The 17,934-nt window shown below is 42.5% G+C and overlaps 1 protein-coding gene across 2 annotated transcripts; it reads left to right on the forward strand.

Annotated features, from left to right (window-relative positions):
• Window positions 1-547: 547 nt before the first annotated feature.
• Window positions 548-17,283, forward strand: COCH (cochlin). 2 transcript variants are annotated; one of them, XM_073010886.1, is made up of 12 exons: window positions 548-643; window positions 971-1,027; window positions 1,111-1,158; window positions 3,620-3,776; window positions 4,893-5,026; window positions 5,502-5,564; window positions 6,815-6,859; window positions 6,950-7,097; window positions 10,947-11,050; window positions 11,799-12,025; window positions 12,205-12,721; window positions 16,287-17,283. In XM_073010886.1, the coding sequence occupies exons 2-12, from the start codon at window positions 994-996 to the stop codon at window positions 16,460-16,462; spliced, it is 1,653 nt and encodes a 550-aa protein (XP_072866987.1). In that variant the 5' UTR covers window positions 548-643; window positions 971-993; the 3' UTR covers window positions 16,463-17,283. The 2 variants fall into 2 exon arrangements, with proteins under 2 accessions (XP_072866987.1, XP_072866988.1); XM_073010887.1 differs by having other exon boundaries at window positions 552-670.
• Window positions 17,284-17,934: the final 651 nt, after the last annotated feature.

A 17,934-nucleotide genomic window follows, 5' to 3' on the forward strand; every position in this document is an offset into this window, starting at 1 on the left:
GAAAGTAGGACTCCAGCACAAACGAAGGCGCAAGGCCGAATCCCTAAGGTCCAACGAGCTAGCAGTCAGTTGACAGGGTTTCTAACGAAAACGCGGCATGCGTTTATCAAACCTAGGGTGGTTTTACTTCAGAAGTAGGAACTCCGTTTCCACCAGAGCACCAAGTTGGGAAGTTCAGTTCTCAGGCCGCGCGGATTTGGCAGCTATCAGAAGCCCCGGGACTCGGGGGGTAGTGGGTGGGAAGTAGGGGGTGGGAGGGCGTGGGTAGCTGCCGCCGCTGCCTCAGCAGCCCTGGTCCCCGCAGAGCCGGGCTGGCAAGGCCGCTGCTCCCGCCGTCGGGGCCGCCGGCCTTCCGCACTCGTTGAGACGCCGGCGCGGGGACCTTCGTGCCCCCTCTAGGGACCCGCGCCGCGTCCAGGTGGTCAAGCCCGCGCTGTTGGAGGAGGCGCCTCAGCGCCGGCCTCACCCCGGGGCCGGCAGGGGGCGAAGGCGGAGCTGGAAGGTCGCCGCCCGGCCCCGGGGGATCGGCTCCCGCGCCCTCCCGCGCCCCCCGCACAGTGCTCATGCGCGCGGCCCAGCCTTTATAGCGGCCGCGGGAGCGGTGGCTGCCGCACTCGGGCGCAGCCGGGTGGATCTCGCACAGGTGCGGAGCCCCGGGCGGCGGGCGCGGGTGAGAGGGATCCCTGAAGCTTCTGTCCCTGTTTCTTTGTCGCTCCTAGCCTGTCTGTCTGTCTTCGTATTGGCCCCCCCGCCTCCCCGCGGTGCGGGGTTGCACACCGATCCTGGGCTTGGTTCGATTTGCCGCCGAGGCGCCTCCTCCAGACCTACAGGGGCACTGCCCTGGAGCAGCGGGTCGTCGGTGTCTTCTCTCCTCTGCGCCGCGCCCGGGGGTTCGAGGGGTGCGGGGTCCTGAGGTGACGCGCGGGGCCTCCCGCACCCTGGCCTTGCCCGCATTCTCCCTCTCTCCCAGGTCTAAGCAGCCTCTCAGTCACCATGTCCGCAGCCTGGATCCCGGCTCTCAGCCTTGGTGGGTGCGCGCCCCTTACGACCCCGGCCCCTTGCTCCGCTGGGTGGAGGCTGGAGCCAGCCCTCGCGCTTTTCTCTTCGCAGGTGTGTGTCTGCTGCTGCTGCCGGGGCCCGCGGGCAGCGAGGGAGCTGGTGAGTCGGGGAGCTGGGGTGCGTCCAGGCGGTCGCAGGGGCTGAGCCCCGCGGGTACAAACGGGACTCAGATCCAGCCCCCTGGACCTCGGCCAGAGAGCCCGAGATAGAAGGCGCGGAGGTTGGAGCCGCCGCGTGGCGCGCCCGCGTTAACCTCTGCAGCCCATCTGCTCTTGCTCACCTGTTTCTCCCATGGTAGGGGGCCTCTGGGGTCCGGTGGGGGGACGTTCTCCTAGAGCATTAGGAAGAACGCCTCCTCCAGTCCCACCTACAGCTCCAGACCCCGAGCCCGCCGAGCGCCGGCAGCAGGAGGTCAAGGAAGGAGGACTCCTTGAGCCTCACCGAAGGGCGCACCCGTCCCGGGCTCCGCTGCATTTGGGGTGGAGGAGAAGCCGCCCAGACCCGACTTGAGGTTGCCGTAGGGGGGGGGGGGCGAACGTTGCTGTCCCACCTTGTTTGACTCGCTAGCTATGTTTCTAGGTGTAACCCCTATAATCAGAAGCACTTGCGGTCTCATACTACACGTGAGAGTCTAAAAAGTTTGTACCACGTGTGGAGGTCCGGGTATGGGTGTGTGGTTTGGTGTATTTTCTACAGTGTAAAAGGCAACGCTTTCCTAAGAGCTACCGTTTGTTTTCCTTGAAAGTAGGAATGAGGGTAAGTATCCCACATGGCTGTGTTTTTCCCGCTCCACTTAACAAAAGTCAGTGTTCGCAACTAAAGGCGGTCGGTCTCGGCACCGGATTATGATGCCGCCCCCTCCTCAGCGGAAAACGGGAGGAAGGATTAAGGCTGTTTGATGATAGGTATGAGGCTGTTTGAGGGTAAGGATTTTAACCTCTCAGCTCTCCAGACTGTTTTAGAGCTAAGAAATGGGCATTGCGCCTGCATCCTTCCTTCTCTTCCATGGAATGTAAAGTCCAGGGTACCTGTCACCACAAAGGGCACAGAGGAGGGTGTTTGTCACAGGCAAGGTACTCAGTTGAACAGTATGACCAGAGAGTATTCCTCTGCCTTGGAAAAAAGGTTTTTGAAATGAATACATGTTTTAGAAAGGTTTGGATAACTACAATTCCCCATGTTTGAAAAATAGCATTTAATAACATTAATCTCAATTTGGTATCGACAGTAAATTCACAAATTAACGTGTTGTATTATGTTGTTACTCGATGCCAAGAGCTTGTCTCTTCCTAGCATCATTTATAGTAAAAACTTTGATTCTTTGTTAGGTTGACAGTGTAAAACTGGGAATATTAACAGTGCTTTCTAAAAATGCATTCACTCCTTGATAAATCTCTTTGGACAGATCTGGAACAGAAATAATCAGGTTCAATTAAGATAAAAATGCTCTATTCTGAAGGGATTCACTTTTCTGTTTTCTGTCCTTCGGGAGTTGTAGAATGTTGTTTGGGCAAATTAACCCCACGGCTTTAATTTTCTCATCTATAAAATGAACAATCGAGTTAAATAACTTTCTGTGAATCCAAACATCTTTTTGTTGGTTTCCTTAATGTGTGATTTTAAGGATCTGCATTTGTAGGCTAAGATAAATGGTCCTATGCAGGAAAGGATGGGTTTGAATTGTACACGTCTATGAAAATGTTCCACAAAGGTTCGATCCAGATTTACTATTTTTACCTCAAGCAACTATGTACACAGTGTCATCACAGTTGAGATTTTAAAAAATTTTTTTTCCTTCTCGAGACAAGATCTTATTCTGTCACCCAGGATGGAGTGCAGTGATGCAATCATAGCTCACTGTAAGCTCGAACTCCTGGGCTCAAGCAATCCTCCCACCTCAGCCTCTCAGTAGCTGAGAGTACAGGCATGCACCACCACGTGTGGCCATTTAAAAAAAATTTTTTTTTTTTTAAGAAGAGATGAGGTCTCGCTATGTTGTCCAGGTTGGTCTTGAGCTCCTGGACTCAAGCAGATCCTCTTGTCTTGGCCTGCTAAAGTGCTGGGATTATAGGCATGAGTCACCAAGCCCAGCCAAGATTTTTTGTATTTCTATAATTAATAAGTATTAAATGACCTTTATTTTCTACTTCAGATATAGTTCCAATTATGTATTTCCAAACTGATTAAGAACTGAGAAGCCAGGCACAGTGGCACACCTGTAATCCCAGCTACTAAGGAGGCAAAGATGGATCACTTGAGCTCGGGAATTTGAGCCTAGCTTGGGCAACTTGGCAAGTCCCCATTTCAAAAACAAAAACAAAATAAAAACCCAGAACTTTCACATTAGACTTTTACAGTGGCTGGGGACTATATTAAATTGGAAAACAACCTTGTGGTTTGCCAAAATCCGGAATGGTATGGAATGGTATATAAGTCAATATTCATAACTAGAAGAGTAGACATTAGGGAAGTAAAACTTAAATCTCACACGGTAGTCTCCCCACCACTATGCCCCAAGAAGACCTAAGAATGTTTACAATATTATCTCCTTTCTCTTCAGCTCCCATTGCTATCACATGTTTTACCAGAGGCTTGGACATCAGGAAAGAGAAAGCAGATGTCCTCTGCCCAGGGGGCTGCCCTCTTGAGGAATTCTCTGTGTATGGGAACATAGTATATGCTTCTGTATCGAGCATATGTGGGGCTGCTGTCCACAGGTAAGCCCAAACACACCAGGGTGGGAGAGAAATGCAAACATGATTATTTCCTTTCCTGCTTTAGCCATCTGGATCCCTTTCTTCCCTGCATTCTTTCTTTTGGTGCCATTGTGGCCACAGAAAATGGATATATTTTCAAGGTCCTCCTGGATATACTTGAAACACGAAATACACATGGAAAGCTTTCTCAGAAAAGGCAAATTGCATTACTTCTTGATGGCTAGATTGCTGTGATTCCAAAACATTCCTAATCATGTGATATGTTACTGAGTTATTACTATGTGCCAGCTATTGTTTTAACTTCCACCACAACTCGACAAGGTAGGTAGAATTTTACTCCAGTTACAGATGAAGAAACTGAACTCAGAGAGTTGTCAAGTATCTTGCCCCAGGTGACTATTGTTAGCAAGTGCCAAGCTATCCTGTAGTAGAATAGCCAGTATAATACTCCTAAAAACATTCAGTCCAAGGGCATGTAGTTAAAGAGAGTATCTTAGGAAAATTGTTTGGTGCTCTGAATTTCTAAGTTGTAGGTAACGGAATATTACAAATGTGTTCTTATCAACACTTAGGAAGTTCGACAGCACAAAACGATTTTTTCCAGGCAAATTTTGTTCTTCTATAAGCAAGTTTTTAAAAGGCTAGCAGCAGCTGGGAGTGGTGGCTCATGCCTGTAATCCCACCACTTTGGGAGGCTGAGGCGGGCAGATCACTTGAGGTCAGGAGTTCAAGACCTAGATGACATAGTGAAACCCTGTCTCGACTAAAAATACAAAAATTAGCCAGGCGTGGTGATGCACGCCTGTAAAGCCCAGCTACTTGGGAGGCTGAGGCAGGAGAATCGCAGCCCGGGAGGTGGAGGTTGCAGTGAACTGAGATCACGCCACTGCACTCCAGCCTGGGCTACAGAGCGAGACTCCATCAAATAAATAAATAAATAAATAAATAAATAAATAAATAAATAAATAAACAAAATAAGCAGAATCTTTAGATGACTTCCCTGATGAGCTATTTTCTTGATTAATCAAAGCAATAGATACAACATGGCACTATAAGTCAGTGGGATGCCCTGAAAAAAGTGTGGATAGCGTCTCAGCTGCTATTCTTGTGTTGCAGGGGAGTAATCAGCAACTCAGGGGGACCTGTACGAGTCTACAGCCTACCTGGCCGAGAAAACTATTCCTCAGTAGATGCCAATGGCATCCAGTCTCAAGTGCTTTCTAGATGGTCTGCTTCCTTCACAGTAACTAGTAGGTATAATTACTGTTCTCATTCTGTAATATTCTCCCATCCCCCAAAAGTTTTCTGTTTTTAGCTCAGCCTCTTTAACCTTGATGGAAAAACCTGTGATCAAGACTGAAGTTGACCTATAGAGGTAAACTGTAGGTTAGACTGAGGGGTCAAGTACCCACTGAAGCCAAATACGGGTGAATAGAAGACAATCTTACTGGCAGATGATGGCAATAGAAACTTGAATTATCTGCTGTCAGAATGCCCGGACACTTACCAAGGAACTGAAAAACTACTGAATTCATTTTTGATGATCCTTTGAAGATATAATGGATAAGCATTTTGGTTCTCTGAAACTAGCATGCAGTAGGATGTTTGTAACCACAATCACCATTACCCTATTACATTTGTCATCGTAGAGAGCCCTAAATTAGATTCATAATACTTTGGTGAAGAAGGAAAAGGAAAAAAATAAGCTTATTTTTATTTTAACAGAAGGCAAAAGTAGTACACAGGAGGCCACAGGACAAGCTGTGTCCACAGCACATCCACCAACAGGTATGAACTATGAAACCGATCTCCTAGTTGCCAGCACAGCATTTGGAAGTTATGAATAAATGTGTTGTTGGTAGAAGCTTTGCTTAAAGAAATTTGGTATTAAAGAGAAACAAAGCAAATGTCTTAAGTTTACTGGTATATTACATATAGAAACATTCAATTTTATGTGTATATTTTAAAGATAGGGTCTCCCTCTATTGCTCAGGCTGCAGTGCAGTGGTGCAATCATAGCTCACTGCAGCCTTAAACTCCTAGACTCAAGCAACCTTCTCACCTTGGCCTCCTGAGTAGGTGGTACTACAGGCACATGCCACCACACCCAGCTAATTTTTTTACTTTTTTGTAGAGACAGAGGACTAGCTATGATGCCCAGGCTGGTTTGAACTCCTGACCTCATGCAGTCCGCCCACTTCAGCCTCCCAAAGTTCAGGGATTACAGGCATGAGCCACTGCACCCAGCCTAATAATTCTCTTAAAGTCCTATTTTCTCCCAGATTTGATAAACCACGCCTAAGAACTGGTCAAATACCATGAACTTCCAGTTCCGTTTGCTTCATTACATTCCTTTAATTACTGCACTGTCATATGAATAAGGAATGTGTGTCTATTATAAGAAATAGGGCCGGGCATGGTGGCTCACGCCTGTAATCCCAGCACTTTGGGAGGCTGAGGTGGGCGGATCACGAGGTCAGGAGATCGAGACCAACCTGGCTAACACGGTGAAACCCCATCTCTGCTAAAAATACAAAAAATTAGCCGGGAGAGGTGGCGGGCGCCTGTAGTCCCAGCTACTCGGGAGGCTGAGACAGGGGAATGGTGTGAACCCGGGAGGCGAAGCTTGCAGTGAGCCGAGATTGCGCCACTGCACTCCCGCCTGGGCGATGAGCAAGACTCCATCTCAATTAAAAAAAAAAAGAAATAGCCAGGGAACCCCTTCTGTATGACTATGGCAGTTTGAAAGTCAAAGATATTAAGAACATTAGGATCTAATGTTGAGTTCCTGCCTCACCTGTGAGTTTGGGGTATCAAAGTCCTGGATTAGAGGCATATCAAATATGTAGGCCTACATACTGATTTGTTTATTTGTTGAGTCATTGCTTTCCCTAGTCCAGAAAATCCTGAGGAAATTAATTTTTTTGAAAAAGTCCTTTCGAGAATGGCACTCCGTTGTTACGAGCTTCTCCCCATGTGGGTTTCTTGCTATGTAACTGTCTTCCTTTTGTTAATGCCAAGTGCATCTTTTATTTCAGGTAAACGACTAAAGAAAACACCTGAGAAGAAAACTGGCAATAAAGGTAAGAATCAAGATCTCCATTTGGGAAGGCAGCATTTTCCCTCCCTCCTCCTGAGACTGCTAACGAGGGGACTGGTTTGGTTGTTCGCAGATTGTAAAGCAGACATTGCATTTCTGATTGATGGAAGCTTTAATATTGGGCAGCGCCGATTTAATTTACAGAAGAATTTTGTTGGAAAAGTGGCTCTAATGTTGGGAATTGGAACAGAAGGACCACATGTGGGCCTTGTTCAAGCCAGGTACCACCTTGTTAAAATGGGAGATTTAAAAAAAATTATGTATTTATTTTGTAATTGACACATAATAATTATATATACTTATGGGGTACATAGTAATAGTTTCATACATACAATATATAGTGATCAAATCAGAGCAATTAGCATATCCATCACCTCAAACATTGATCACTTCTTTGTGTTGGATACATTCAAAATCAAATGAGGCTGGGCGCAGTGGCTCATGCCTGTAATCTCAGCACTTTGGAGGCCAAGGTGGGTGTGTGGATCACCTGAGGTCAGGAGTTTGAAACCAGCCTGGCCAACATGTGAAACCCAGTCTCTACTAAAAATACAAAAATTACCCAGACGTGGTGGCATGCACCTGTAATCCTAGCTACTTCGGAGGCTGAGGCAGGAGAATCACTTGAACTCGGGAGGCAGAGGTTGCAGTGAGCTAAGATTGCACCACTGCACTCCAACCTGGGCAACAGAGAGAGTATGTCTCAAAAATAAATAAATTAAATAAATAAATAAATAAATAAATAAATAAAATGAGAGGCGATTTCAATGATGTCTTGAATGATGACAAATGATCAATCCTTTTAGTGGGTACATGTCAGTTCAGTATAAACATTTTGAGTTATGGAAACACTGTATTCCTAAACTGTAAGTCAGGATCTAAGACTGCTTGGGCAGACTGAGTAGTTCTGAGTGCCTTCTTTTTGGAATAAAAGAATTTAGAAAACTGTGTGCTATCTATATAAGAACAAGAAGGTAGATTGGAGAGTCCTGTTGCTTACACAAGTCACCTCTGCTTATCTACTCTGCTCAATTCCTAATTTCTCTTTTCTGAAGGAAGAAGCAGTGATATGTCTATTCCACCTCCCTATTCTGTTATGCTTTTTAGCTCTTTCCATATTCTCTTGGTTGGTGATCTGAAGCATGACCTTTCTATTTTATTCATTTAAAAATTTTATTAATTGCTGGCCAGGCACAGTGGCTCACGCCTGTAATCCCAGCACTTTGGGAAGCCGAGGCAGGCAGATCATGAGGTCAGGAGATCGAGACCATCCTGGCTAACATGGTGAAACCCCTTCTTTACTAAAAATACAAAAAAAATTAGCCAGGAGTACTGGCGGGCGCCTGTAGTCCCAGCTACTCGGGAGGCTGAGGCAGGAGAATGGCATGAACCTGGGAAGTGGGGCTTGCAGTGAGCCGAGATCACGCCACTGCACTCCAGCCTGGGTGACAGAGCAAGACTCTGTTTCAAACAAACAAACAAACAAACAAATATATATTTAGCTTTTAGAATATAGAATATGCTTATGGTAGAAAGCTTGAAAATACATAAAGCACAAAAAAAGAAATTCCCTAAATCATATGCTGTAGAGATAATTACTATAAAATGTTTTATTTCCCTTCATTACTTTTTTTTTTTTTTTTAATTGAGATGGAGTTTTGCTCTGTCAACGAGGCTGGAATGCATTGGTGCGATCTCTGCTCACTACAACCTCCACCTCCCAGGTTCAAGCGATTCTCCTGCCTCAGCCTCCTGAGTAGCTGGGATTACAGGTGTGCACTACCATGCCTGGCTAATTTTTGTATTTTTAGTGGAGACAAGGTTTCACCATGTTGGCTAGGCTGGTCTTGAACTCCTAACCTCAGGTGATCCACCTGCTTCGGCCTCCCAAAGTACTAGGATTACAGGTGTGAGCCACCACGCCTGGCTCCTTCAGTATTTTAAGGAAATATTTGACTGTATTAGTTTTTAAAAGCTCAGACTATAAAAAATGCCTTGCATCCTGTTTTTTTCATCCTTTAGTATTTTGAGCATTTTCTCATATCATAAATATTCATCAAAAATATTTCATAATATTCCTCTGCATAATTATTTAGCCATTCTTTTGTTTTTTCACTAAATTACACACTACTGTGATGAACATCCTTATATTATCTTTGTGCCCATCTCTGATTATTTTATCACATTAGATTTCTACAAGTGAAGTTCTGACTTAAAGCCTCTGATATAAATAGTGAAATTGAGCCATGCACAGTGGCTCATGCTTGTAGTGCCAGCTGCTCAGGAGGCTGAGGTGTGAGGATCTCAAGCCCAGGAGTTCAAGGCTGCAGAGAGCTATGATGGCACCATTACACTCCAGCCTGGACAACAGAGCAAGACCCCATCTCTAAAAAAACAAATAAATAAATAGCAAAATTGCTTCCTAGAAAGGTGAACTAGTTTAAACAACTATCAGCAGTGTATAAGGATGTATAAACAATGCTATTACAAATATTAATTTGCATTTCATCTATGTTATTTTTTACAAGTGGCTCTGCTCTTAGTTTAGATAGGATTTTTTTGGCATGAGAAACCAATTTAACTCTTTTTACATAATTTAACCATTTGTCTCTCACCCTTAAAAAAATGGGTTCCTTGTTTCATTGACTTATAGTATCATATTTATACCTGAGTTTGAGCAAGTCTATTTCTTTGATTCATATGCTAATCTTTACATAGTTTTTCTATACTTCTTTAATTATCATAGTTTTCTTGCACATTTTAACATCCCATGAGGCAAATTCCCCTGCAATACTTTTTGTCTGATACTTTTTTCTGACTATTTTGACCCAATTCTTTTTGAAGATCAATGCTTCATTACCTTGTAGACTCATACAAAGACTAGCTTCTTGTAACTTCCTGGTTTGTAGTTTTTCTGTTTCAGAAAGACCATTAGAATAGATAAACCCTGTCAAGTTTATATGTAAGTCAAAGGACAGAACATATCATTAAGGATACAAAAACGAGACTAATTTCCTAAGTCATAATCTGGATAGTTGAAAAGTGACCACAAGTGAAAAGGTTTTCAACCCATGGAATCTGATTTTATGATCCAATATTCCATCATGTATGTGTGCAGAAATGCAGTCAGTGTTATACTTCTCCCTGAAAAAATCTTGAATAAAATAGCTACTGATAATGCTAAGATCTTAAAATTTTGCACTATGAAATACTGACTCATCTGGAATCTAAACACAGCAGATTGTGCTTTGGTTGTTTATACTCAATACAGTCTCTGATGAACACAGAGTAGTTATATAAAAGCTGAAATTCCTTTAATATTAAATATAGGAAATGAGATCACAAAACTCTTATAATACACATAATTTTAAGGTCCACAAATGTCACTGTCATCATAAGAAAAACTCAATATTGTAACTTTATAATTCATTTCACCTTTTTCCCTTTAAAAAAATGTTGACCATCACATCAGTGAAATTGTTTCTCCTGAACAGAGAGACCTGGGTTAATAGATCCACACTACTTAGAGCCTCTGGGTCCCACGATGGAACAGACCCTAGTTTCACACCCAGCCACTTCCTAATTTAGTTTAGCTACCTAGTGCCCAATTCTGCGGACTTCTGTTAAACCCAAGGCTCTGAGCCAAACCTGATTTCAAGTTCTTCGTATAGTTTAGGCGTGGACTTTGGAGCCAGACAACCTGAACTTAAAATGCAGCTGTGTTTCATCAGGCAAACTCCCTAAATGCTCTGAGCCTCAGTTTCTTCATTTACATAATTGGGATAATTCCAGCCTTGTAGAGCTATGATGAAATGAGGTTATACATGTGTTATGCTTTTGACTTATTATCCATAATATAATAAATCCTCAATATGGCAATTCTTTGTTACACCTCTGAAATATCCCCAATAATTCAAGTAAGGATGCAATGCCTTAGTTGACTATGTACTGTGGAATTAAGAAAGAAACTTGTGTGTTGTCTGGTTTTAAAACTGTTTTTTAAGGCATGTACTGTTGCTTATTTTACCTTTTTAATTCTCCCTGGGTAACATTTTCTTTCTTCCACTTAGTGAACATCCCAAAATAGAATTTTACTTGAAAAACTTTACATCAGCCAAAGATGTTTTGTTTGCCATAAAGGAAGTAGGTTTCAGAGGGGGTAATTCCAATACAGGTAAGTAGACTTCAATACCTGGGAAGTAATATAGGAGAGGGTTATCAGTGATCAGACATGTAAAACAGTATTATGCTATTTTGTATGAGCAGATGTGAAATCCTCCTGGAACTGAAATATTGGCTAGGTCTGCATTTGATCATCTGAGATACATTTTCAATTTATAAGGGAAGTATACTAAAGTGTGTTGATGTTTCTTATTTTTAAAAATATAAAGCATGGTGATTTAGAATTCTCATATGTTGGATTGACTAGATATATAACATTGGAGAAGTATCTCTTTTAATGCTAAAAAGAAGTGAAGATCAATAGACTTATCTAATGAATGCAGACATGGCAGAAAGAATGAGAGTAGCACTACTGTTGACTCTGAAGAGAGACTTCTTAGAGGCACTAATCAGTCACCAAAGGGCTACACAGAGAGCACATGCACAGAAGTGGGAATCAGTTTTGTGTTTCTAACTGGCAATTGATGTGGGATAAGCAAATGTGAGGCTTCTAGGAGGCGGAGGGGGAACTAATATGGTTTGTGAAGAGAAAAAAATAGGCCTGGTAGATAATTAAACTTTCCCAGCTGATGCATCTGTTACAGAACTGGGTTCTATATAATTCTTTTGTGTGTGTGCCCCGCCCCACTGCCAGTTCTATATATAATTCTTAAACTTTGCAGCATCAAATGCTACAGGGAAACAGAAATGTGGTTTGAGCAGTGGTAAATGCTACTTGTTTGCTTCTTTTTCAAATTTAGGAAAAGCCTTGAAGCATACTGCTCAGAAATTCTTCACAGTAGATGCTGGAGTAAGAAAAGGGATCCCCAAAGTGGTGGTGGTATTTATTGATGGTTGGCCTTCTGATGACATCGAGGAAGCAGGCATTGTGGCCAGAGAATTTGGTGTCAACGTATTTATAGTTTCTGTGGCCAAGCCTATTCCTGAAGAACTGGGGATGGTTCAGGATGTTACATTTGTTGACAAGGTAAAGTGGTGTGAGGGTCATCTTCTGTTACAGTGATAGGTATTCCATTTTGGACCTCTAAGTGCAGTGCTGACTGCCTGTTATCTATATTAACTTGTAACATTCAGGATTTTCCACAGGTTTTAAGAAGAAACAACTTTTGATCCTTTTGGATATCTTTTATGTGTCTCCCCCATTAGGCTGTCTGTCGGAATAATGGCTTCTTCTCTTACCACATGCCCAACTGGTTTGGCACCACAAAATACGTAAAGCCTCTGGTACAGAAGCTGTGCACTCATGAACAAATGATGTGCAGCAAGACCTGTTATAACTCAGTGAACATTGCCTTTCTAATTGATGGCTCCAGCAGTGTTGGAGATAGCAATTTCCGCCTCATGCTTGAATTTGTTTCCAACATAGCCAAGACTTTTGAAATCTCGGACATTGGTGCCAAGATAGCTGCTGTACAGTTTACTTATGATCAGCGCACGGAGTTCAGTTTCACTGACTATAGCACCAAAGAGGATGTCCTAGCTGTTATCAGAAACATCCGCTATATGAGTGGTGGAACAGCTACTGGTGATGCCATTTCCTTTACTGTTAGAAATGTGTTTGGCCCTATAAGGGAGAGCCCCAACAAGAACTTCCTAGTAATTGTCACAGATGGGCAGTCCTATGATGATGTCCAAGGCCCTGCAGCTGCTGCACATGATGCAGGTAAGGTCCTTGTTCTTTATAGGAGAAGGGAACAGAAAAAAACGGTTCAGTGAATTTTAGGAGTAAATAAAAATTTAAGCATTTCATTGAACAAACACCTGCAGCTTTACCCAATAGTAACTGTCAAAGCAGCCCTACTAATCTCATTCTACAGATAAGGAAACAAACTTCCTGGAAATGACACATCTAGTAAGTGGCAAGGCCAAGATCCAAACCCAGGCATTCTGGCTCCAGAGTCCACATTCCTAACCACTGTATTGTTGGGAGAATTGTCATGAGAACCATGTCACGTTAAGGAAATGTTACAGGTGCTCACATTTAGCTCAAACTTGGACTATATCTCCAAATAGCCAGCTTATAACCTACCATGAATCTGCCATTCAGTAATTTATCCTAACTTTCCTGTGTAGGAAACAGGTTGTTGCTCTGTCACCAGGTTGGAGTGCAGTGGCATGATCAGAGCTCACTACAACCTCCAACTATTGGGCTCAAGCAATCCTCCTGTGTCAGCCTTCCACGTAGCTAGGATGACAGGCATATGCCACTGCGCCTGGCTAATTTTTAAATTTTTTTTTTTGTAGAGACGGGGGTCTCACTTTGTTGCCCAGGCTGGTCTCAAACTCCTGGGCTCAAGCATTCCTCATACCTCGGCCTCCCAAAGTGCTGCGATTACAGGCATAAGCCACTGCACCCAACCCTAACTTTTATTTTAGTCAAGTTTTGTCTGGCATGAGTTTCCTGAGATAAGGTCTCCCATAGTCTTTACCTATCCCCCTTGGCCACGTGCAGTGGCTCACACCTATAATTCCAGCACTTTGGGAGGCTGAGGTGGGCAGATCACCTGAGGTCAGGAGTTCAAGACCAGCTGGGCCAACATGGTAAAAAACCAATCTCTACTAAAAATACAAAAATTAGCCGGGTGTGGTAACATACACCTGTAATCCCAGCTACTCAGGAGGCTGAGGCACGAGAGTCACTTGAACCCAGAAGGCTGAGGTTGCAGTGAGCTGAAATCGTGCCATGGCACTCCAGCCTGGGTGACAGAGGGAGACTCTGTCTCAAAAAGAAAAAAAACCTTCCTTTTTCTCCCCCTTAAGATAATAAAAACACACTCTGGTGTTATAAAAGGGTGTAAGAAGTGTTTCTTTTTCTTTCTTCCTCACCCCAGCCTTAATATTACTTTTGGCACAGGCCTCGTTCCTGAGGACATTAACATAATGTGTTGGAGATCAAATAGACCAACAAAAAGCTAAGATTCCCTTTCTGAGGATATAACTGAGTGACAGGAGGGAAGAATCAATGGACTTGCTGTTTTTATACTCTTCTGTACCTCCTTTTCCCTACTTAATTCCTAATGACATAACCTTTTTCCTTTCTACACATTAGTACCTCTGCCAATGTACTTACCTATTTTTACAGATACTGATGAAGGATTATTCTTAAGACAGAGAAGATATGCAACTTAAGTTCCACATCTAGCTTATAAAAAGTTTTTTTTTTTTTTGAGATGAAGTCTCGCTTTGTCGCCCAGGCTGGAGTGCAGTGGTGTGATCTTGGCTCACTGCAAGCTCCGCCTCCCGGGTTCACGCCATTCTCCTGCCTCAGCCTCCGAGTAGCTGGGACTACAGGCGCACACCACCACGCCCGGCTAATTTTTTTGTATTTTTAGTAGGGACGGGGTTTCACCGTGTTAGCCAAGATGGTCTCGATCCCCTGACCTCATGATCTGCCCGCCTCGGCCTCCCAAAGTGCTGGGATTACAGGCGTGAGCCACCGCGCCCGGCATAAAAAGTATTTTTTATACATCAGCAACTAATCTGTGAAGACCTGTTTACTCTCATGTTCCTTAATACTTAGCTTACTGAACTTATAGATAACAGGATTATATTCAGGCTATAAAGTGATTAGGTTCATTAAACTTCAGAAGGCTGGACTACACCAAAATTGATTCATGAAAATTATCCCTTAGTGATATTTAAAGTTGCAAAGGCCAGAAAATAGGGTAGGATTTTAGGGCTAGATCACAACTGTTTTTATTTTCAGGGTCTTGCTCTGTCGCCCAGCCTGGAGTACAGTGGTGTGATTGTTTTATTTTTTTAAACTGTAATTATATGCTGGGCTTGAGCTAAAAAATCTGAACTAGAATGTAGAACTGAAAAGAAGTGAGGAAAACTGAGGGGAAGGAAAAAAATATTTTGACTTTTTTTTTTTTTGCCAGGGAGTAGGAGTCAGGAAAAGGAGACTGGAACAATTGGAAATTGTTCCAAGTAGCTTTTACATCATGTAAACCTGCTGTGTATCTTAGGTGTTTACCACTCTGAGCACTGTGTACCACTAGAAGGGGGATGAAGCTTTAGATCCGTAGAGGAAATCTATTACAGAAACTCCAAAAGCTATAGAAAATTGCACCCAGCATTAGATAGATGGTACTCTACACTAAGAATCTGCTAAATGAGGCCCAGTGTGGTGGCTCACGCCTGTAATCCCAGCACTTTGGGAGGCCAAGGCAGATGGATCGCTTGAGCCCTGGAGTTTGAGATAAGACCAGCCTGAACAACATGGTGAGACCCCCATCTCTAAAAAAAAATTAAAAAATTAGCTGGGCTTGGTGGCATACACCTGCAGTCCCAGCTACTCGAGGATGGGGTTGCTGAGGAGGATCATTTGAGCCCAGGAAGTTGAGGCTGCAGTGAGCCTTGATTGTACCACTGCACTCCAGCACGGGCAAGAGAGCCAGACTCTGTCTCAAAAAAAAAAAAAAAAAAGATTAAATGAAAACTTCTACAATTGGGATTGGGGTGAATCCAATGTATTATCACCCTATCTAAATGTACAGTTGTACTAAAAGCCTTCTAGTAACTCAAGTGAATGGAAATAGAATACCTCAATGGAACTGGAAGAAATTACTCCAGTTTCATACAGACCCCTCTTGGGCAGTACTTTTTAATCACTAGTTTTGCTTTGGGATTATAGGCTGACATTTTCTGATTTTAGTTTGCCAGTATTAAAGATTGAAGTGGAAGAGGGTTTGTCATTATCAGAGGACTAGTCACCATTCCTCAAACAACCTTTGAACACTTTTACCTTTTACTTATCCCATCTCTGGTGCCTTTCTTCCTTGCTTTAATGGACTGTGACTGACTCCAGTATACTGTTTGATGCAGGCCAACCTTGTATGGAAAATTTTCACCATCTGCATTTACTGTAGGATTTTTAAAAATATACTGTGGATCAGGTTACAAGTTTTCTTCTATTCCTAGTTTATTAGATGTGTTCTGTCATTAATGGATGTTGAACTTTATCAAATATTTCTTATCAGTGATCATGACTTACCTGTTCATGTGGTGAGTTACAGATATAGCAGAGTTTCTGGTTTGGACCACTCTTTTGCCACTCTTGTCACAATGACTGTGAAAACGTAATTTGTTCGGGGGATTTAATTGTCCAGAAATTAGTAGGCAGTTTTTGCTGCAACTATGTAACAGTGTATGGAAAACATATAGACATAATTCCATATATTAGCTAGACCTGGTTTTTAATTCACTTTAAAATGTTTCCATTGTAGGAATCACTATCTTCTCTGTTGGTGTGGCTTGGGCACCTCTGGATGACCTGAAAGATATGGCTTCTAAACCGAAGGAGTCTCATGCTTTCTTCACAAGAGAGTTCACAGGATTAGAACCGATTGTTTCTGATGTCATCAGAGGCATTTGTAGAGATTTCTTAGAATCCCAGCAATAATGGTAACACTTTGACAACTGAAAGAAAAAGTACAAGGGGATCCAGTGTATAAATTGTATTCTCATAATACTGAAATGCTTTAGCATACTAGAATCAGATACAAAACTATTATATTAAATATGTCAACAGCCATTTAGGCAAATAAGCACTCCTTTAAAGCCACTGCCTTTTGGTTACAATTTACAGTGTACTTTGTTAAAAACACTGCTGAGGCTTCATAATTATGGCCCTTAGAAACTCAGGAAAGAGGAGATAATGTGGATTAAAACCTTGAGTTCTAACCATGCCTACTAAATGTACAGATATGCACATTCCATAGCTCAATAAAAGAATCTGACACTTAGACCAAAAGCAACATTCCTTCTCTAACCATTCCGTATTGATTATATAAGCAAAATGAAAAGAGAAACTTAAATGGAACACAGCTCTTTAACATGGTTCAGGTATACATATTTTGACCCAAGTGGATATTTTCTTACAATCAATCAACAATAGCTAGCTATTACTGCAGACTATAAAATCTGGGTATAGAAAGGAGTCCTGTATCAAACTGCTTTTGTAGTGTGTTTTCATAACAACTTATGACTACAAATATCACACTGAATAAGAGAACAGGATTGCCAAGTATTTTTCTATTTCTCTCCTTAATTTTATATGTATATAGATATATTTGGCTTATATTCTAAGTCACCCAAGTACTTAAAAGTTGGTAAAGTATTTACTGACTGCTTATAAACATTTAAAGACATTTCAAGTAACTGCAGGAAAAAATAATGTAATTGGAATACTTAAGCAATAAAACTGCTAGTGAGTGATTGTAAGCTGGCTTACTTTTATTACTGCAAGTGTTTCCCCTGAGGATATGGTAAAAATTCATGTGGAAAGACCAATCTGAATTGTTTTTTAAATCATGTATTAATACCAAGAATATTTTTTGATTCAATTATTTATTGAGGCCAAGCACAGTGGCTCATGCCTGTAATCCCAGCACTTTGGGAGGCTGAAGCGGGAGGACTGCTTGAGGCCAGGAATTCAAGACCAGCCTGGGCAACAGTGAGAATTCTGACTCTACAAAAAAGAAAAAAAAAAATTAGCTGGGTAGGATGGTGCATGCCTGTAGTCCGAGCTACTCGGGAGGCTGAGGTGGGAGGACTCCTTGAGCTGAGGTCAACGCTACAGTGAGCCATGATCACACCACTGCACTCCAGCTTGGGTGACAGAGCAAGACCCTATCTCCAAAATAAAAAAACAAGAAGACACAAGTTTATTGAATACCTACTGTTCTAGACATTATACACAGCGACTACCTGGTTAAACAGTATAAGGTATTTTTGAGTACTTGCTTCACCAGAAATGTTTTGTAATTGACATTTTTACTTAAAAATGCTTGTGAAGTTGGTCCCTATGAAAGGAGAACATTAGGACTCCCTTAATATGACTTAGATGATTAGCTCACCAAGGCCTCTCCCAAA

The sequence above is a fragment of the Chlorocebus sabaeus genome, chromosome 24 (genome assembly GCF_047675955.1).
Source record: "Chlorocebus sabaeus isolate Y175 chromosome 24, mChlSab1.0.hap1, whole genome shotgun sequence".
Lineage (NCBI taxonomy): Eukaryota > Metazoa > Chordata > Mammalia > Primates > Cercopithecidae > Chlorocebus > Chlorocebus sabaeus.

Excerpts from the sequence above, each read along its gene's own strand:
- COCH (XM_073010886.1), top strand. The coding sequence starts at position 994 with ATGTCCGCAGCCTGGATCCCGGCTCTCAGCCTTG. Across the intron at positions 1,028-1,110 it reads GATCCCGGCTCTCAGCCTTG|GTGTGTGTCTGCTGCTGCTG; the intron begins GTGGGTGCGCGC and ends TTCTCTTCGCAG. Across the intron at positions 3,777-4,892 it reads TGTGGGGCTGCTGTCCACAG|GGGAGTAATCAGCAACTCAG; the intron begins GTAAGCCCAAAC and ends CTTGTGTTGCAG.